This window comes from Artemia sp. Qi Xiang Cuo, chromosome 8 (genome assembly GCF_049724085.1).
Source record: "Artemia sp. Qi Xiang Cuo chromosome 8, ASM4972408v1, whole genome shotgun sequence".
Classification (NCBI taxonomy): Eukaryota; Metazoa; Arthropoda; class Branchiopoda; order Anostraca; family Artemiidae; genus Artemia; species Artemia sp. Qi Xiang Cuo.
In genome coordinates, this window is record NC_142801.1 from 4,683,220 (window position 1) to 4,705,290 (window position 22,071).

Here is a 22,071-nt window from a genome sequence, read left to right on the forward strand (position 1 = left end):
AATTTATTAAGTCGACTACAGAACGTTCGAAAAGGCGAGCTCAAAAACTTTATTCGCATTTCTTATTAAATGAGTTTTCAAGCAGTAGGGTATTTTCACTTTCAGGTTGTAAGCTACTACCTCTACTTCTCTTAAAACTTCCCACTTGTTATCCCAATTTGAATTATTGTAGCCAATGTTATCATTTCCAGTCAAAATTTTGAGATAGCCATTTAGTTCAGCGCAGTTGATTTCCAGATAGAAAATTTGTTTTTGAAGAGGAAACTTCCCCACAGCCCTCAGGGCAAGGGTTTTAAGTTGTCCCCTGGGGGCATATAAGGTTTTTGTGGAAGGCGTTGTCGAAGAAACTTCAAAACAGGCTCATTCGATTGGAAATTCCAAGGGCTAGTAACCTTTTTAATAGTCGAAAGTGATTTGAGTGCAACTAGCCCCCCCCCCCTCCTCACACCCTTCATTCCCCCAAACACATCCAATCAAAGTTTTGAGATGGCCATATTGTTCAGCGCAGTTGATTTCCAGATAGAAAATATGTTTTTGAGGAGGACACTCCCCCCCCCCCATCCCGCAGGGCCGGGGTTTTAAGTTATGCCCGGGGGGTACATAAGGTTTTTAAGGGTTAGTAGATTATTTTTTCCCATCTGTTTCCTACCCTATAATAAAACTTAACTGATAATTGAAGCCACGGCGCTTGATTAAGAGTTACCGAGTTCAATCCTGTCCGTCACAAGAAAAATGCTTTAAAAGATAGCCATTTTGAGAAATTCTGAGATAGCCATTTGGTTCAGCGTAGTTGATTTGCAGATAGAAAATTTGTTTTTGAAGAGGAAACTTCCCCAGAGCCCTCAGGGCAAGGGTTTTAAGTTGTCCCCTGGGGGCATATAAGGTTTTTGTGGAAGGTGTTGTCGAAGAAACTTCAAAACAGGCTCATTCGATTGGAAATTCCAAGGGCTAGTAACTTTTTTAAAAGTCGAAAGTGATTTGAGTGCAACTAGCCCCCCCCCCTCACGCCCTTCATTCCCCCAAACACATCCAATCAAAGTTTTGAGATGGCCATTTTGTTCAGCGCAGTTGATTTCCAGATAGAAAATATGTTTTTGAGGAGGACACTCCCCCCCCCATCCCTCAGGGCAGGGGTTTTAAGTTATGCCCTGGGGGTACATAAGGTTTTTAAGGTTTAGTAGTTTATTTTTTCCCATCTGTTTCCTACCCTATAATAAAACTTAACTGATAATTGAAGCCACGGCGCTTGATTAAGAGTTACCGAGTTCAATCCTGTCCGTCACAGAGAAAAATGCTTTAAAAGGGTTTCAACGTCATAATTTTTTATTCGATGTTTAAAGGAAACATAACATTTTTAATTAATTTCATTTTTATGTTCCTGGCCTCCCCCAGGCCATTCAGCGTGTCCCCAGGTGGCGATAGGGGAACGCGCTACAGATATGTAGGGTACCTCCATACGAGGCACGGACCAAGGGGGGACCTTGTCCCTGGGGGGTCCATAATAGAAGCTGGGACACCCTCGCCAGGGGTCATAAATACAGATGGAGGAGGAAGAAGGCCCCTCAAATGTACACTCAAAAGGGTCCACTGGTTTGTCCACAAGTCCCATGAGTTGCAAACCTTCTCCCAGTAATGGGTTAAATTACATGATGATGCAGAACATAATCGCGGGAGGATCCTCTATAAAAGGACAACTGTGGCAGAGTGTAAGATCCAGATCTATGGACAACAGCCTCTGCAAAGGGCTGCCTCGACTTTATCGGGGTATCTGCAAGACTGGGGACCTTGCGGTCAACTCTATTCCCACTTGAGGAGTGGCGCCCCTCGAGGAAATTATAGCCTAGTAAACGACACATCATTCGCACGGGATTCTGACTAATGGACAATTTTTTTGGGCTTGGTATTTTTTGATGGGCGTCTTTGGGCTGAAAAACCTCTTCCTAGCTAATTTATCTATTATGGGTTACCTCCCCGTAGTAGCATAATATTTGTAGGCATGAATATATAATGAGTCGGAGGAAATAGGCTTGAGGATTTCGACTCTTGTTGATAGAAGAGCATCGCCAAGTGCTGAAAACCATGTTGTGACCAAGATGGGCCCAGGATTGCACAAAGCCTCCATTCATGGAGGTCCCAGGGACTTCTTGCTGTCCGGTTCTAAGCCAGCTTAAGCACTTCGGTGTAGACTTGAGAAGATATGTGATCCCCGTCCTGCACTGGTATACAGGATCATTGCTTCTCCTGAGGCCAAAGTAATTTCAATGATTTAAAGAACATGAAAACTAGAACTTGGAATTTACAACATTAAAAAATGAGTTTTGTATCAACATTTTGACTGACAAATTCAGACAATTTGAACTGGATTTATTAGGAATTTCAGAAACTCATATCCCAGGGATAGGAAGCATGAAATTAGGTGATATGGATTTACTCAAGCAGGAGGGATGGGGTACATAGACAGGGAGTAGGGCTAATGATGAAAAAGGAAGCGGCAATGTCTTGTTAGATTGGGAAGGTATTAATAATAGAATTCTAATCGCTCATTTTATGACTAGACAGTTCAGGGTATCAGTTATAGTAGTATACGCCCCTGTAGAACCGACCGACGGAGTTACTAGTGACTCAGATGAATTTTACTTACAGTTACAGGAGCAAATAGACAGGGTCCCAGGCACAAATATGATATTATTACTGGGAGATTTTAACGCCCAGGTTGGTAGAAATAGGGATAGATGGTATCCCAGCCTAGGTAAATTTTGTTGTAGGAAAAGAAAACAGTAATGGATACAGACTTTTGCAATTTTGTAGGTATAACAATCTAGTTATAACCAATACGGTGTTTGGTCATAAAATTGCTCATAAGTTATCATGGTATTCAAGTGATGGTAAGACCGCAAACCTTATTGATTATGTGAAAGTAAACCGAAGACTGGCAGGATCAATACAAGATACTAGGGTATATAGGAGTACCGTTATCGATGTTAAAAGTAAAGATAACCATCTAGTAGTGTCTAGGATTAATTTAAAGCTGAAATTTCGGAAGGGTAACTACCTCCCGGGAAGTTATGATGTTGGTAGACTCCGGGATGAGAATTTGAGAGAAATTTTCCAGGAGCAGTTGAATACTAAAATTTAGCGTTTAAAATTTGATAATCTGGAAGATGGTTGGAATAATTTCAGAAAAAATCATTTGTGAAGTTGCTGAAGGTGTATTAGGGAAGAAAGCTAGGACTGCAGCTAAGAATATTAGTGAAAAAGCTTTATGTTTAATAGATAGGAGAAAGGACTTGTACAAGAATTATCTGAGTGATAGATCGTATGAAAACAGAAGAAATGTAAAGAAAGTGGAGAAAGCATTAAAATATGAATTAAGGAGGTGTGAAGTGGGGGCCATAGATAAAATTTCCGAGGATCTGGAAGATGCAGCTAGACGGCATAATAGTAAAATATTATACTGGCACGTTAACAAATTGAGAGGGAGTAGTCAATCCGGACTTGGCCAAGTTAAAGATAGGAATGGGGTCGCAATTAGCGATAAGGAAAAAACAAAAAGAGAGATGGGCCGAACATTTTGAGAATTTGCTTAACCGAGATAGAGTTGCAGGAAAAAACACAGAGGAAAATGAAAAAGTTTGTGATACCTTGGATGTGAAGGAAGATTTGTTTTGTGAGGAGGAATTAGCAATAGTACTAAAACGATTAAAGAATAATAAGGCACCAGGTGCTGATAGGGTGGTAAATGAGTTTCTTAAATATGGTGGCTCTGAGGCTAGAAATAAGTTACTGAAGGTTATTGAATATGATTTTCGAAAAAGGGGAAGTACCTAAGGATTTTAGGAAAACCTTAATTAAGCCACGTTATAAGAAAGGTGATAAAAATGAGTGTGGCAATTATCGAGGCATTAGTCTGGTCTCTGCAGGTAGCAAATTGCTTAGGAATATGATACTTTTTAGACTTAGCGATGCCATAGACAAAGTTTTAAGAGAAGAACAGTGTAGTTATAGAAAAGGTAGAAGACGTGTCAACCAAATTTTCACTCTTAGGCTAATATCGGCAAATGCCTGACTAGTCGAACACATGTGTTCATCAGCTTTATAGATTATGAGCAGGCGTTTCACTCTTTTGATGGAAGAGCTTTAGTAAAGGTTTTCTCCTTGTATGGCATAACAGACAAATACATTAAAGTGATTAGTGCTATGTACGAGAATAACACTGCTGCGTTTAAGGTAGGAAATGAGGTTAGCAACTGGTTTTGTATTAAATAAGGAGTTAAGCAGGGCTGTGTTCTATCCCCTTTTGTATGGATTATTTTGATGGATTTTGTTTTAAGGAGCACAGGAAAGGCAATGGGAGACCACGGAATCCAATGGGGAGGAAAAAGTCTCCTGGACTTGGATTATGCTGATGATTTAAGCATCCTAGATGAAAGTATGAGCAAAATGAATGGTCTTTTAGAGGTTTTGTGAGTTCAGGATACTAGAATTGGTTTAAAAATTAATTTTAGGAAGACTAAGTCACTAAGGCTAGGAATAAGTGAAGATGAAAAGGTGACGTTGGGTAATGAAAAGATTGATCAGGTGGACAGCTTCACTTACCTTGGTAGTATTATTAGTAAATATAGTGGGAGCAGTGAAGATGTTAAATATAGAATAGCCAAGGCTCAGGGTGTTTTTTCACAGTTAAAAAAAAGTCTGGAAGAATAGGAAGATAAGTCTGCAAACCAAGATTAGAATATTAGAAGCTACAGTGATGACAGTGATCAAATATGACTCTGAAGCATGGACGCTCCAAAAAGCAGATGAAGATTTGCTAGATGTTTTCCAGAGAATTTGCTTGAGGATTGTTCTGGGTACCCGGCTGACTGACCGTATTTCAAACAATAGGCTATACGAAAAATGTGGTTCAATACCCCTTTCTAGGGCTATAATGAAAGAAAGGTTGAGGTGGCTAGGGCACGTTGTGCTGATGAAGGATGACATATTGCCGAAGATTATTCTTTTCGGCCAACCATCTAGGGCTAAACGGAAAGCAGGTCATCCCCGTTTGGGGTGGGAGGACGTCATAAAGAAAGATTTAAAGGAAATGGGAACTTCGTGGGCGAGTGTAAAAAGGGATGCTTTGAATAGATTGGGGTGGAGGAAGAGCGTGCGTAGCTGTGTTGGCCTCAGGCGGCTAGGTGCTGCAGTGAGTTATTAGTAGTAGTAGTAGTAGTGGTTACCATTTCCATCAATTGTGTATGTACCTCGTCAACTTTTAAATCCGTTGTCAATTTTCTTTGACAGTTATAATTGATTTTTGCCACTGACTGTAAGTTGTGTACGTTTCTTGTCGATTCTGTGTTTGGTTGTCGATTTTCGTGGCCAATTGTAGTGAATTTTCATAGCAATGTTATAATTTGCTGTGAGTTTAGCATTGGTCTTGAAATTTTTTTAGTTAGCGGTCAATCTTTAAAGCCAAATTTAGCCAATTTTATGTAGCACCGTTACCGTTTGCAGTAAGTTTCGTGTTTGTCTTATCAGTTTTGTATTCAGTTGTTGATTTTTGCTACCAATTTATCCAGAATCAACAGGAAACAATAAAAATATTTTTCATTTCACTAAACGAAACTAAAAATGTCGAAAAGCGCCAAATAATTATTTTTTTAATGAAACTAAATGACTTTGGATCCTAAATAAGAAACTTTACTACTAAATAAAAACATTTCGTAACTTTTCGATGGTAAAAAAAAGATAACAAAAAAGTCACAAAACAATAAAATAACATAAAATAAAGTAAAATAAATTAAATAAAGTAACTAAGATAAAGCAAAAAATCAACAAAAAAGAAACAATCTGGAAGGCATTTTTGTCAATATATTCTTTTTGAGATACAAAAAAATGGTGAGTATCTCAAGGAAGCCCACAAAATGGTGGGTATCTCAAGGAGGCCCATATAAGGAAGTCTGAGAAATTCGATGCAAGTTGAAGCAACCAGCCTTCTGAATAAAAAAGTTAGTTTTTATCATTTATTCATTTTATCAATTTTATCATTCTTCTCTTTTGTTTTTATTTTTGGTTTGCTATAAGTCAAAATATAAAGAAACTATTTTCTCCAAAATGACAAAATAGGCATATCTGTGTATTATTTTTTTTTTTAGCAAGGATTGTAAAATGAAATCTGGGTAAGAGGAAACATACAGAACATAGCAAATCCTTTAAAATTAGGATATTCATGAAGGAAATTTTAAACAAAAAAGACCTTCATGTGCAGTATGTCGTTTTTATTAGTAGCAGCAAACGCCATCTTAAAAAAAGAAATAATTGAAAATCAACAAAGACAAAACAGATGGCATCAAACAGCTTAAGAAGGCGTATTTTTCCTTCGAAGATGTAGCTGACTTTCGGAATTAACAGACTGTTAACGGTTTAATTTTGAAGGACAAAAAGTGCAGTTAATTTTAACTATAAAATAACTTAATTATCAACTATTTACTTAATAACTAATTTAACTATAATTACCTTTGCTCATTTATTTTCACGGTTTACGTGACAACATTGACAAAAGTGTATTCACCTAAAACCTTCATCATTTTTAAACGACCAAAAGAAAAATCTAGAATTGCCGTTCTCACGTATGAATAGATCCAAGATGGCTTATTTATAAAGGCTTATTATAAATAGGCTTATTATAGATATAGGCATATATAGATAGGCTTATTATAAACGCTTTTTATTTTGATGGCTTCGGTTCTTGAAGTCCAAAATAAACGAACAATTTTCGCCAAATGCCCAGGGTGATGCTTTTTTTTTAACTTGCAGTACAAGGTAAAATAGGAAGGGAGCGCTGTAAAATTAAAATTTTCCAGCTATACTTCAGATGTAGTTTTAATAGCTAAAAGATCAACTTGATGTTTTGAGCAGATTTCTCAGATATTACTAGTCTTTGGACACTAGTCTTTAGATTAGTGATCCTATCCCTAACCTGGTTGAACTCACCTTAATGTTAGTTTCACCATCTAAATTTGCCGTTGTAACCAAGCATCGCCCTTCCGTGTCTGAACTACACACAACAGCCATATCACAAGGAAATTCTTCACCATTCTCAACCCTCACAATATCACCAACTTTTATGTCTTTGCAGTTTACTACCTGAGAAAATAAATTTATATAAGTACTCAAAGTTATACAATTACTTGTCATCTTCGAAGGAATATTTATCAAATATGTGAATTAATGTATAATATTTGTTAACTGTGAGCTTTAGATACGTGCAATTAAATATGTTTGAATTGATGCAAGTATTATGTTTATATTTATGTTAATATACGTAAATAATTTTCAAAGGTTAAGCAAATACGTAAATGTTTTATGTTCTTCCATAAATATCTCAAATCAGGTAATATATCCACAATGTCGCACACCCAACGTGTACGTAGGAGATACACGGATTTCAAGCCTAACCCCCTTAATTTCGATTAGTTGAATGCTTACCCATAATTTTTATAACATCAATTTTTTGTCGCATTTCCATAAATACTCCCCCCCCCCCCTTTGTGCAGTAATTTTTTTTAAGGATATATCATTTCAGAATTCCTTTTTTATTTTAGAATCATTTTGGTGCAAATCTTAAATTATAGTGCAAAGTTCAAGTGTTGGAGGTTGGTATTTCCCCTAAAATAAAAAAAAAATCACCTGAATATAATATTCAAAGGGACAAAATTAAATTCAAATTTTTAAATCAAAAATTAAAGCAAAGAGTGACGCTAAAACTTCAAACGAACAGAAATTATCCTATAGATTCAGAAGATTGCTGCAAACATAGTTCCTGGTCTTTCCACTGAAGTTTCGCTTCGACTTTTAGAGCAGAATTAGTACCAAAATCAGCACAGTAGAGTTGATTAAGTAAAGAGCTGTGTTCCTCCCATGTATAATTTTTCTCCCCTGTTAACCCGTATAATAGAGGCAGTCATAAGACCTTGAGAGTGGCGCCACTCGATTGACAGTCTTAAATGCATGTCCCCTTCCTCAGGACCAAAAGTCATTGGAAGGTAGGAAACTCCCCTCCCGCACTTATTTTGTCTCCAGTCACCGGTAAAAGTTTTGAGACACCCATTCAAATCAAAGTTATCAACAATTCCAAAAACAATTTCTCTGGGGGCATGTTGACTTATGCAATTCAAGAGCAAGGCATTATATTATACAATTGGCCCAATATCGAAACATTATAGCAGAAAATGTGAGCATATAACACTTTGCTAAGCACAGACAGTTGCAAGAAACTTAAACACGTATGATAGGAATTACACATTCGGCCTGTGAAACTTCGATATCTCTCCCCGTGACTACCAACTTTTAACAGAGAAGGTTTGCACGTTAATTAAACTTGTAGATTAAACTTGTAGTATGGAGGGATTTTCAAATTCAGTGCCAGATTAAGTTAAGTTTAAGCCAGTGACGTCAATTGGAACGTCAATTCCTGTGACATCAATTCCTTCTGGAACTTTTTCTATTGTGAATTTTTGATCCTACAAATTCCTTTTAGCCTACTTTGTCTAAATAAAATGCCCTAGCTTCGAAGCTTAACTTTTTAGAAATCAAATAACTTTGGAAACTGATATACTTTCATATTATCTTTTCAACAACCTAGGCAAAACTTCAGAATCATATATAATTTTCGCAAAATAATGCCGAAAATCTTGATTTTGAAACAGAAGTTCCGATTTGTTTGTTCTTTTCTAAAAAAATTGGATATAATATTTATTATATTTTAGATGTTTAATGTCATGAGCAGTTAGTAAGAATCCATGTGCTTTTTTATATCTGAGAATAAGTAGTAGGCTACATTAAAAAATAAAAGTTTACATTTTGAACTGTTTAACGGATCTTCATTAACTAGAGTCAATAGCACTCAGTATTGGTACAGGCAAAACTAAAATAATACAAAGTTCGACGATTACTTAGTACATGTTACCGTGAATGTCCAAAATGGGTGAATGTCGACAATCACCAGGGAATGTCCGAAATGCCTTTTTCGTCCTTGGATTTAGTCAGCGTTGTCAGTCAAACTTTTTCAGTTATATGCAAGGTTTAATGGAGACAGGTTAGGTTTTTAACCCATTTCTGAGACTTATAACATAATTGAACCTAACCTAACTTTAAATTTTACCATCAAAGCTTGCATAAGATTAAAAAAGCTGATTCGTAACAATAATTGAAAAACTGATTATGTTTCTTTTATTCATTCATAGAGGTTTTTGTCACTTTTTCATTTTAGTTTCTGTTCATTTTAGGTACCATTTCTTTATCCATAGCAATTTTTATTCATTTTAATTTCTGCCATTTTGGGCTCCATTTCTTTATCCATTGCAATTTTTACTCATTTTAATTTCAGCTATTTTAGGTTCCATTTCTTTATCCATAGCAATTTTTATTCATTTTAATCTCTGCCATTTTAGGTTCCATTTCTTTATCCATAGCAATTTTTATTCATTTTAATTTCGGCCATTTTAGGTTCCATTTCTTTATCCATAGCAATTTTTATTCATTTTAATTTCTGCCATTTTAGGTTCCATTTCTTTATCCATAGCAATTTTTATTCATTTTAATTTCGGCCATATTAGGTTCCATTTCTTTATCCATAGCAATTTTTATTCATTTTAATTTCTGCCATTTTAGGTTCCATTTCTTTATCCATAGCAATTTTTATTCATTTTAATTTCGGCCATATTAGGTTCCATTTCTTTATCCATAGCAATTTTTATTCATTTTAATTTCTGCCATTTTAGGTTCCATTTCTTTATCCATAGCAATTTTTATTCATTTTAATTTCGGCCATATTAGGTTCCATTTCTTTATCCATAGCAATTTTTATTCATTTTAATTTCTGCCATTTTAGGTTCCATTTCTTTATCCATAGCAATTTTTATTCATTTTAATTTCGGCCATATTAGGTTCCATTTCTTTATCCATAGCAATTTTTATTCATTTTAATTTCTGCCATTTTAGGTTCCATTTCTTTATCCATAGCAATTTTTATTCATTTTAATTTCTGCCATTTTAGGTTCCATTTCTTTATCCATAGCAATTTTTATTCATTTTAATTTCGGCCATTTTAGGTTCCATTTCTTTATCCATAGCAATTTTTATTCATTTTAATTTCGGCCATTTTAGGTTCCATTTCTTTATCCATAGCAATTTTTATTCATTTTAATTTCGGCAATATTAGGTTCCATTTCTTTATCCATAGCAATTTTTATTCATTTTAATTTCTGCCATTTTAGGTTCCATTTCTTTATCCATAGCAATTTTTATTCATTTTAATTTCGGCCATCTTAGGTTCCATTTCTTTATCCATAGCAATTTTTATTCATTTTAATTTCGGCCATTTTAGGTTCCATTTCTTTATCCATAGCAATTTTTATTCATTTTAATTTCGGCCATATTAGGTTCCATTTCTTTATCCATAGCAATTTTTATTCATTTTAATTTCGGCCATATTAGGTTCCATTTCTTTATCCATAGCAATTTTTATTCATTTTAATTTCGGCTATATTAGGTTCCATTTCTTTATCCATAGCAATTTTTATTCATTTTAATTTCTGCCATTTTAGGTTCCATTTCTTTATCCATAGCAATTTTTATTCATTTTAATTTCGGCCATATTAGGTTCCATTTCTTTATCCATAGCAATTTTTATTAATTTTAATTTCGGCCATTTTAGGTTCCATTTCTTTATCCATAGCAATTTTTATTCATTTTAATTTCGGCCATATTAGGTTCCATTTCTTTATCCATAGCAATTTTTATTCATTTTAATTTCGGCCATATTAGGTTCCATTTCTTTATCCATAGCAATTTTTATTCATTTTAATTTCTGCCATTTTAGGTTCCATTTCTTTATCCATAGCAATTTTTATTCATTTTAATTTCGGCCATATTAGGTTCCATTTCTTTATCCATAGCAATTTTTATTCATTTTAATTTCTGCCATTTTAGGTTCCATTTCTTTATCCATAGCAATTTTTATTCATTTTAATTTCGGCCATATTAGGTTCCATTTCTTTATCCATAGCAATTTTTATTCATTTTAATTTCTGCCATTTTAGGTTCCATTTCTTTATCCATAGCAATATTTATTCATTTTAATTTCTGCCATTTTAGGTTCCATTTCTTTATCCATAGCAATTTTTATTCATTTTAATTTCGGCCATTTTAGGTTCCATTTCTTTATCCATAGCAATTTTTATTCATTTTAATTTCGGCCATTTTAGGTTCCATTTCTTTATCCATAGCAATTTTTATTCATTTTAATTTCTGCCATTTTAGGTTCCATTTCTTTATCCATAGCAATTTTTATTCATTTTAATTTCGGCCATATTAGGTTCCATTTCTTTATCCATAGCAATTTTTATTCATTTTAATTTCGGCCATATTAGGTTCCATTTCTTTATCCATAGCAATTTTTATTCATTTTAATTTCGGCCATTTTAGGTTCCATTTCTTTATCCATAGCAATTTTTATTCATTTTAATTTCGGCCATTTTAGGTTCCATTTCTTTATCCATAGCAATTTTTATTCATTTTAATTTCGGCCATATTAGGTTCCATTTCTTTATCCATAGCAATTTTTATTCATTTTAATTTCTGCCATTTTAGGTTCCATTTCTTTATCCATAGCAATTTTTATTCATTTTAATTTCTGCCATTTTAGGTTCCATTTCTTTATCCATAGCAATTTTTATTCATTTTAATTTCGGCCATTTTAGGTTCCATTTCTTTATCCATAGCAATTTTTATTCATTTTAATTTCTGCCATTTTAGGTTCCATTTCTTTATCCATAGCAATTTTTATTCATTTTAATTTCGGCCATTTTAGGTTCCATTTCTTTATCCATAGCAATTTTTATTCATTTTAATTTCGGCCATTTTAGGTTCCATTTCTTTATCCATAGCAATTTTTATTTATTTTAATTTCTGCCATTTTAGGTTCCATTTCTTTATCCATAGCAATTTTTATTCATTTTAATTTCGGCCATATTAGGTTCCATTTCTTTATCCATAGCAATTTTTATTCATTTTAATTTCTGCCATTTTAGGTTCCATTTCTTTATCCATAGAAATTTTTATTCATTTTAATTTCGGCCATTTTAGGTTCCATTTCTTTATCCATAGCAATTTTTATTCATTTTAATCTCTGCCATTTTAGGTTCCATTTCTTTATCCATAGCAATTTTTATTCATTTTAATTTCGGCCATTTTAGGTTCCATTTCTTTATCCATAGCAATTTTTATTCATTTTAATTTCTGCCATTTTAGGTTCCATTTCTTTATCCATAGCAATTTTTATTCATTTTAATTTCTGCCATTTTAGGTTCCATTTCTTTATCCATAGCAATTTTTATTCATTTTAATTTCTGCCATTTTAGGTTCCATTTCTTTATCAATAGCAATTTTTATTAATTTTAATTTCTGCCATTTTAGGTTCCATTTCTTTATCCATAGCAATTTTTATTCATTTTAATTTCGGCCATATTAGGTTCCATTTCTTTATCCATAGCAATTTTTATTCATTTTAATTTCTGCCATTTTAGGTTCCATTTCTTTATCCATAGCAATTTTTATTCATTTTAATTTCGGCCATTTTAGGTTCCATTTCTTTATCCATAGCAATTTTTATTTATTTTAATTTCGGCCATTTTAGGTTCCATTTCTTTATCCATAGCAATTTTTATTCATTTTAATTCCTGTACATTTCAGGTTCCATTTCTTTGTCCATAGCAATTTTTGTAGGCATTTTTTGGAGGCTTTTTAACAAATTATTTAATAATCTCTGGAAACTCTAGCATAAAAGCAGGGGGCCCAAGGGACGCAGCATCCTTAATATGCAAGATAATTTCTGATTGTTTTAAGTTTAGAAATCACTTTTTGTTTTCATTTTGAAAAGATACTACTCTTTCAGTTGAGTTTCTTCCTAAGGTCAAACTAGATTCCAAACCACACGCATTATTTTTGTCACTATTAAGTTAAGTTTAACTTAGTGAAGTTTACTTTACCATTTTACAGTTGAAATTTAAATTTTTATTTTCTCTTCTGCAAATTTTATCGCTTTCTTTACAAATATGTATTCCCAAATTAAACTAAAGTTAGAATATACTATATATAAAATACTATATAATTAACTGAAATGTTATATTACCTTAATTTCACCGTCTTTAACAACTTTCACTTTTCTGAAATTAACGGCGTTGTCGCCTCTATGTCGAAGGAAATCTTCCCAGCCTTGTTTGACTGCCGTAACACCAAGCACAAATACAAGCGGCAATATTGTTGTAATTGGAGAAACGGGAGAATCAATAGTCACCTAAAACATTTTTATAATATACTTTAAGGGCTAATAAATTTGGAAAATTTATGTGGGCTCTCGTGCATTTTATATTTCAGATATAGCATTCAATTAGCACAGGGTGTTAACACAATTTTTAGCACTTATGTATTATAACGCCAACACTCAACTGCTTCATTTAAGTAGAACCTGTTTCTCTGGCGCTCAATCCTAATGAAATATCACAAAATAGGATGAAAATATAATACTTTAGAAACAAAATTATGGAAACTACGAAAGAAACTTATAGAATGCAGGCCGCCCAGAACATATTGATGTCATTAAGAATCGCGTTTACAGGATCTCTGCCTTCTGACCTCACTGCCGCACGCCACATAACTTTTTCAGTCTTTGGTAAATCCCAAATTATCATTTTAACATCCATGGTCAGATACTATTCTGAATCAATACAGATGGCAAACTAAATGAATTTCATACATGGTCATAAAAACCAGTTCTTCTTAGGTTCTACTTAAATGAAGAACTTGGGTGTTTCGGTATCATAGGCAGCGCACTAGCGCTGCCTAAGTAAAGAACGATGTGGGTGCAATGAGTTTTTTTTTTTCCATACCCGGGCACTTCGTATCGAAGGAGTTGTCGTAGAAACTTCAAAAAGGGCTCATTCGATTGGAAATTGGAGTGTCTAGTGCCCTTTTTAATAGTCGAAAGTGATTGGAGGTCAACTAGCCCCCCCTTCGACGCCCATCATTCCCCCAAACACATTCAATCAACATTTTAATATAGCCATTTTGTTCAGCGTAGTTGATTTCCGAATAGAAAATATGTTTTTGAGGAGGACACTCCCCCACAACCCTCAGGGCAAGGGTTTTAATTTATGCCCTAGGGGCATTAAAGGTTTTATAGAAGGCGTTGTCGCTGAAACTTCAAAAAAGGGCTCATTCGATTTGAGATTCAAAGGGCTAGTGCCCTTTTTAATAGTCGAAAGTGATTAGTGATATTTTGTGCTGTTGTTGTTGTTTAGACCAGGGCCCTTCGCATTGAAGGAGTTGTCGTGGGAACTTCAAAAGGGGCTCATTCGATCGAAAATAGAAAGGGCTGATGCCCTTTTTAATAGTCGAAAGTGATTGGAGGGCAACTAGTCCCCCTTCCACTCCCACCCTCCCACGCCCACCCTCTCATTTGCCCATTATGTTTAAAAACTAAATGTTGCCTAAAGATGAAATCAAAATGCACTGTGATAATGCTAAATCCCAATAAGGCATCTCAGCAGTATCCCAAGAACAACTAAGGGTATTATGTTCAAACTTTCAGGGCTACTTCTGCTCTTAAAATTTAACCAAATCAAATATCGTAAGTGTATGCAAGCTATCAAAGAAAGTAAACAGATTTTTTTGCGAATAGTATCAAATTTACTATTCCCGGTTAACTAGAGGAGATATGAAACTAAATTGAACAGTACTATTTGTGTCCAGATTTTTAAAAGGGTGTATGTTGTTAAAAATTGCTGAAAATTTTTCTCCAGCATACAAATAACAGGCCAAACTGAAAAGTCTTAAAAAACAAAAAGATTTAAAGTGTTATTTTCTTTTTCCCTGAAAAGACTATGTCAATATAAAACGAACAGAAATTAATTTAAAAAAAACTAATTCCACAAAATAAGTTTTTCAAACAAAAGTTAAGAACTCCATTAAACAAAAAATTAGCAAAAATAAAATCAAATAATCTACTAAGCGCGAAACTACCATAAATCAGCATCCATAAATAAATGAAACCCAAAACGAACAGAAATTACAATAAATAGCCGAGTCAAACTCAAAACGAGCAGAAATTAACATAAGTTCGGCGCAAAACCCCTATGCCTTCCCAAGGTCAGAAAAAAATTTGCACTTTACTGAAAAAAATACAAATGAATGTGCATTGTCAGTTTAATATACATATACTGATATTTAGTAATCAAAATGTTAATATTATTTGATTTATTAAAGTTATAAAAGTGTGAATGATTAAAATGATTTTTATTAATAAATATCAATAAAAAATCAAACAATATTAACATTTTGATTACTAAATATCAGTATATGTATATTAAACTGACAATACACACTCATTTGTATTTTTTCAGTAAAATGCAAATTTTGTTCTGGCCATGGGAAGGCATAGGGGTTTTGCGCCCAACTTATGTTAATTTCTGCTCGTTTTGAGTTTGACTCTGTTATTTATTGTAATTTCTGTTCGTTTTGGGTTTCATTTATTTATCGATGCTGATTTGTGGTAGTTTCACGCTTGGTAGATTATTTGATTTTATTTTTGCTCATTTTTTGTTCGGGCGAATAATTTTTTTATGCTTATTGGGGTCCCATTGGTTAGGAAACTTCAGGGTGTAAGTTCAAAATGTTTTGAAAGTAAAGTTTGTTGTGTTTGCCCTATACTGTGCCCTATTATTGGAAGATGGTAGCAATGAAATGTTTGGTCTTTTTCCGAACCCCTTTATGGGGGTCTGCATCTCAAATCCAAATTTGTTTTGCGCATTGAGGTCCCTTTGGCCATGAGGCTTAAGTATATAAGTTTTAAATCTATAAGAGAAAAAAAAATTACACCGAGTTCTGGCCCTGTGATACCCTTCCCCCTTACAAGAAAAAATTTAAGGTCTTCCTGATCTGGAGAACGATCACTAAAGTTTTAAGCCAATTAGAAGCCAATAATATCTAACATATCTGCCTGTTTTCAACTACAAAACCATTTGTGACAAGCAGGCAAGGCAAATGAGCCTTTCTGGGGTTAACTGTATCATATCATACCCGATGGCGTATTTATTGAACAAGGCATGTTTCTATTCTAAACAAATGAGACCTATGGGAATTTTTATTCATTGCAGTTGGATTACGAGCAACAGGGACAAACAAGGACACAAAAGGGGCTGTTTGCGTCCAATCTTTTTCGACCCTTAAAGAGGGCACTTTCAGAACTTTAAAATTCCAATCGATTGAGCTCTTTCCCAAGTTTCTATGGCGATCCATTCCATACAGTGGCTGAGGAAAAAAATACGTGGCAGACACCTCGCTCTTTACCAAGTTAATGTTAGTCGGATAACTATGATGTTAGAATGCAGACAGAAACACGTGCAGAGACGTAATAGCCCATCCCCTCTATATTCTACAGTTATGCAAGTGTTTCCATCAGCATTGCCAATTTTCATACAATTTTCCCGTATTTGACTCTTTTGATAAATTAATTTTTTAAAAACTTTTTCCACAAAATAAGTTTTTCAAAGAAAAGTAAAGAACTCCATTAAACCAAAAAAGAGCAAAAATAAAATCAAGCGTGAAACTACCACAAATCAGCATCGATAAATAAATGAAACCCAAAACGAACAGAAATTATAATAAATAACCGAGTCAAACTCAAAACGAGCAGAAATTAACATAAGTTGAGCTCAAAACCTCTATGCCTTCCCAAGGCCAGAACATAATTTGGACTTTACTGAAAAAAATATAAATGTTTTTACTTTTATAACTTCAATAAATCAAATAATATTAAAATTTTGATTACTAAATATCAGTATATTGTATTAAACCGACAATACACATTCATTTGTACACCTAATTTCCAGAACTTTCAACTAAGTTAAACAAAATGGCTATCTCTAAACTTTGATTGAATGTGTTTGAGGAAATGGTGGGCGTGAGAGGGGGGGTTAATTACTCTCCACTCACTTTCGACTATTAAAAAGGGCAATTTCAATTTCCAATCAAATGAGCCCTTTTTGAAATTTTTACAAAAGTTTTCTATATAAACCTTATATGCCCTCAGGTTATAACTTACGACCCTTGCACTGAAGGCTCTGAGAGGGTTGTCATCCTAAAAGATCTAATTTCCAGAACTTTCAACTACGTTGAACAAAATGGGTATCTCAAAATTTTGATTGGATGTGTTTGGAGATATGGTTGGCGTGAGAGGGGATTTAGTTGTCCTTCAATCACTTTCGACTATTAAAAAGGGCACTAGCCCTTTCAATTTCCAATTGAATGAGCCCTTTTGAAGTTTCTACAACATCGCTTTCAATTAAAACCTTATATGTTCCCGGACATAACTTACAACCCTTGCCGTAAGGGCAGGGTTTTTCATCCTTAAAGACCTAATTTCCAAAACTTTCAACTACGTTGAATAAAATGGCTATCTAAGAAATTTTGATTGGATGTGTTTGGGGAAGAGGTGGGCATGAGAGGGGGGTTAGCTGCCCTCAAATCACTTTTGACTATTAAAAAGGGGAGTAGCCCTTTGAATTTCCAATCGAATGATTCATTTTTCAAGGTTCTACGAGAAAACTTTCAATAAAACTCTTATATGCCCCCGGGCATAACTTATAACCCTTGCCCTGAACACTGTGGGGGGGAGTGTCCTGCTCAAAGGTATAATTTTCAGAACTTTTAACTGCGTGGATCAAAATGGCTGAACAAAATGTCTATCTCAAAATTTTGATTGAATGTGTTTGGGGAAATGGTGGGCGTGGAAGGGGTGTTAGTTGCCTTCCAATCACTTTCGACTATTAAAAAGGGCACTAGCCATTTCAATTCCTAATCGAATGAGCCCTTTTGAAGTTTATATAACAACGCTTTCTATAAAAACCTTATTTGCCCCAAGGGCATAACTTACAACTCTTGCCCTGAGGGCTGTGAGGGAGTGTCCCCTCAAAACATGATTCCTATCTGGAAATCAACTACGCTGAACAAAATGGCTATCTCAAAATTTTGATTGGATGTTTTCCGGGAAATGGTGGGCGTGGAAGGGGTGTTAGTTGCCTTCCAATCACTTTCGACTACGAAAAAGAGCACAGGCCACTCCAATTTTCAATTGAATGAGCCCTTTTCGAAGTTTCTACGACAACTTCTTCGATACGAAGTGCCCTGCTCTAAAGGGAGAAAATAATAAATAATATATTGTGCCAACATCGTTCTTATGTGCCCCAGGGCTTAACTTAAACCCTTGCCTAAGGGTTGTGGGGGAGTGTCCTCCTCAAAAACATAATTTCTATCTGGAAATCAACTACGCTGAACAAAGTGGTTATCTCAAAATTTTGATTGATCGTGTTTGGCGAAATGGTGGGTGTGGAAGGGGCGTTAGTTGCCTTCCAATCACTTTCGACTATTAAAAAGGGCACAAGCCACTCCAATTTCCAATCAAATGAGCCCTTCTCGAAGTTTCTACGGCAACTCCTTCGATACGAAGTGCCTTGGTATGGAAGAAAACAAAAAATAAATAACACATTGTGCCCGCATCGTTCTTTACTTAGGCAGTGCGATTGTGCTGTCTATGATGTTCCAAATGTCCCAGACACAAAATGCAATGCATGTGCCTGACACAAGAACGTTTATAAGGGATTCTATTACAATTGCACCCAACATGCGTCTTTTCTTTAACATACGTTTTGAGACGATACAAATTTTGAGACAGCCGTTTTGTTCAACATAGTTAAAAGTCCCAAAACTATGCCTTTGGAGATAACATACCCCCCCCCCCTGCCCTGAAGATAGTTCTTTAAGTTATAAAATTTGCTTACATTGCTTACACATAGCATTTGTTATTGAGACCTATACAGGCATTCTTTTTTTTGGGGGGGGGGAGATTTTGTACTTGGGATTGGTTTCCATAAGGACAATTTTCCGCGTGGAGGAATATTTCCGGAGTGAACTTTCCAGGGGACATTTTAGTGGGAAATTTGACAAAATTCCTACACAGAATTCTTTTATTTGTCTTACTTTCTTTTTGGCCACTCAATTTTACATGTGTAGATGTTCCGGGAAATTGTTGAATGGATGGATTTATCCGGAAGGAATTTTACGGGGAATGGGGTATATTCTTGCGTGGAATGGACTTTCCAAGGAAGAGTTTTCCTGAGGGGTGGAAAGTTTTCATGGAGGGTGAGCCAGATTTACTGGTGTTATTTAAAAAAACGAAAAGAAATTTAATAAAAAAAAAAGTTTTTCAACTGAAAGTAAGGAACAACATTAAAACTCAAAACGAACAGAAATTCTTCTGTATATGATGCGGTTGCCCCCTCTTTATTATGTTGCTTTTTACGCTAAAGTTTGACTGTTTGTCCCAATTTTTTAAGAACAACTACTGAACTACAAGGGTTTTATTTTTATTATTAATTTCTAATTAAATTCTATTAAGGTTTTATTTTAAAGTGCTAAAAACCTTAGCGTGAAGAGCAAAGTATTTAGAAGGGGGGCAACCCGTTCATACACGGAATAGTTTGGGTTCGTTTTGAGTTTTAATGTTGCTCCTTACTTTCAGTTGAACAGTTTTTTTTTTATTTAATCTCATTTAAGAATTATTTTTTTTTAGGGTGGTACCCTTGAGTTCTGGAGATCCTGCAGACCACCTTAATGTGTATTATCGAATACTGTGTATCATGACCTTGTTTGGCTATAATAAATCTATTCATTTTATTATTTATTGCAACCCCACATTTAAATTTGATAGGCTTTTTTGAAGGTTTTTCATTGTGTATAAAACAGAAAGCAAGAAGATTCACTTTGGGAAATCACATAAAATAATAAAAGCAGGTAAATTTCCCGACAATTAAACACTAAACTTTAATTAAGCAATTTAATTCAACTTTTCATTTCAGCTAAGATGGATTTAAAACCTGTACGTTACACGGTTTTATTGGCTGAAAAACGGAAAGTGTAAAATTTATTCCCGCAACAGTTATTTTTATTATACTGTAATACAATATGAAAAATCCCTGTTTTAATCTCTTTACTTCCTCTCTTTATCACTAATTAAGGTTAATTACCAATAATAGACTAATTAATTTTTTTTAGCTTTTAAGTTTTACCCATGATTACGGGCAATAATGATAAATTACAAATACGAATGTTCAAAAGTGATTTCTGCTATTCTATAAGAGGACAACTAAAAATTCAACGTTATTTCATTTGACTTTAATAAAAGAAACTGTTTTCAAACAGTTTATCCAATATCTTGTTTTTCAATAAAATGAGACAAATTTTAGACAAAAATATCCAGTATTGTGATGTTTGCTCCGATTTTGGGTGCCGGATATTTAATTATGGTATCTTAAAAGTTACTTATTTGTGAAAAAATAAGACACTGGAAAATATTTTCTTTTTGAAACTCTTATTTTATTTATTTTTTATAAAAATATTATAATTAAGCCATTTTCAAAGTAACTTCATAGAATACAACGGACAATTCAACATTATTTCATTTCCTATTAAAAAAAGCTACTTTAAAATAGTTCTGTAAAATCTGTAAAGTCTTGTTTTTTCATAAAGTGAAACAAATTTAGGCGTAAATTTCCAAAATAAAATACGATTGCCGTTGTTTTCGTTAATTTTGAGTTTTGGTTTGTAAATTATGGCGTTTAAGAAAAATATGAATAGAAAAATATTATATACAGAAAAATATGATTTTTTTATATGTAAAATTTCAAGCCATATTCCAACGACAAAATAAAATACCTTGCTGAGAGCGAAATCGGAAATCTTAGTAACAGCAAATGGCCGACCAGCCAGAGTTCTTCAAACTCTAACTCTAAATATTCTCCGAAAGTTTCACTCTAATACCATCACCTAAATATCAACATAGTATGTTTCGATTTAGTTCAACGTTCCCCTCAACATTCCCCGAATGTTACATCTTTGACCCTTAGATACAGTAGTAGTAGTAGTAGAAGAAACAGTTATAGTAGTAGCTACAGTAGCAACAATAGTACCAATTGTAATAGTAGTAGCAATAGTAGTAAGCATATAGCGGCTTTTGGTCAGTTATACGCCCCGCTCAACATAACCTGAAAGTTTCAACTTAATGCTCAAAGGTGTTACTGAGATATTGCTGATACTCCCTTTTGACAACCTAAAGGCACAGTTTGTTTTGATTTAGTTCAATATCTCCCAAAAACTTTTAATACCCTTGGCCTCAGTAGTGGTATTAATCGTAGTAGCACCACCAACATTAGCAGCACTAGTAGCAACAGTATGCAAATAAGGGCACCTTTTTTTCAGCATCCTCCTCAACATACCCTGTAAGTTTCAACTTAATGCCCTAAGCAGTTCACCGGACATTGTGATACGTTCTTTTGACAAACAGCACGGACATTGTGTGTTTTGATTTATTTCAACATCCCATCAACATTCCCAGTAATTTTCACCTTAATACCCTAAGCTTTATTAGTAATAGTAGTAATAGCACTGTTAATAGTAACTGCAGTAGTAGTAGCAAGCAGTACCAGCAGTAGCAACCACATAGTGTCGTATGGTACGTTCAGCATCCACCACAGCATGCTCTTTATGTTGCGACTTAATACTCTAAACGTTTCTAAGATATTGCTGGTGCCCTTTTGACAATCTGTATGCACATAATTTGCTTTGATATAGTTCAAACTCCCCCTGACAATTACCTGACATTTTCACCTTAATACCCTTAACCTTAGTAGTTGTCGCAGTAGAAGTAGAAGCTATAGTTGTATTAGTGGTTGTAGCAGCGTACACATATTGCCTTTTGTTCAACTATTAAACCCCCTCACCATACCCTGAAAGATCCAAGTTAATAACCTAACCCGTTCCTGATATTCACTCTTTTCACAACCTGCTTGCATATTGTGTGTTTTGATTTAGTTTAACCCTCTCATCTACATTCATTGAAGGCTTCATTTTAATATCCTTAGTCTTTTAGGACACCAGAAGTTAAACTTGCCCCATTCCCAACTATAAATAGTATGT

At 34.3% G+C, this 22,071-nt stretch overlaps 1 protein-coding gene across 1 annotated transcript in view; it reads right to left on the bottom strand.

Moving 5' to 3' along the window:
• The window catches only part of LOC148949086 (phospholipid-transporting ATPase IF-like), a 187,544-nt gene that overhangs the window by 159,670 nt on the left and 5,803 nt on the right, over window positions 1–22,071 (bottom strand). Inside the window, exons 3-4 of the mRNA XM_089093161.1 lie at window positions 13,175–13,339; window positions 6,976–7,128 (exon numbers count right to left, since the gene is read on the bottom strand). Coding sequence (XP_088949287.1) covers window positions 6,976–7,128; window positions 13,175–13,339 — 318 coding nt within the window. The remainder of the gene's footprint in view (window positions 1–6,975; window positions 7,129–13,174; window positions 13,340–22,071) is intronic.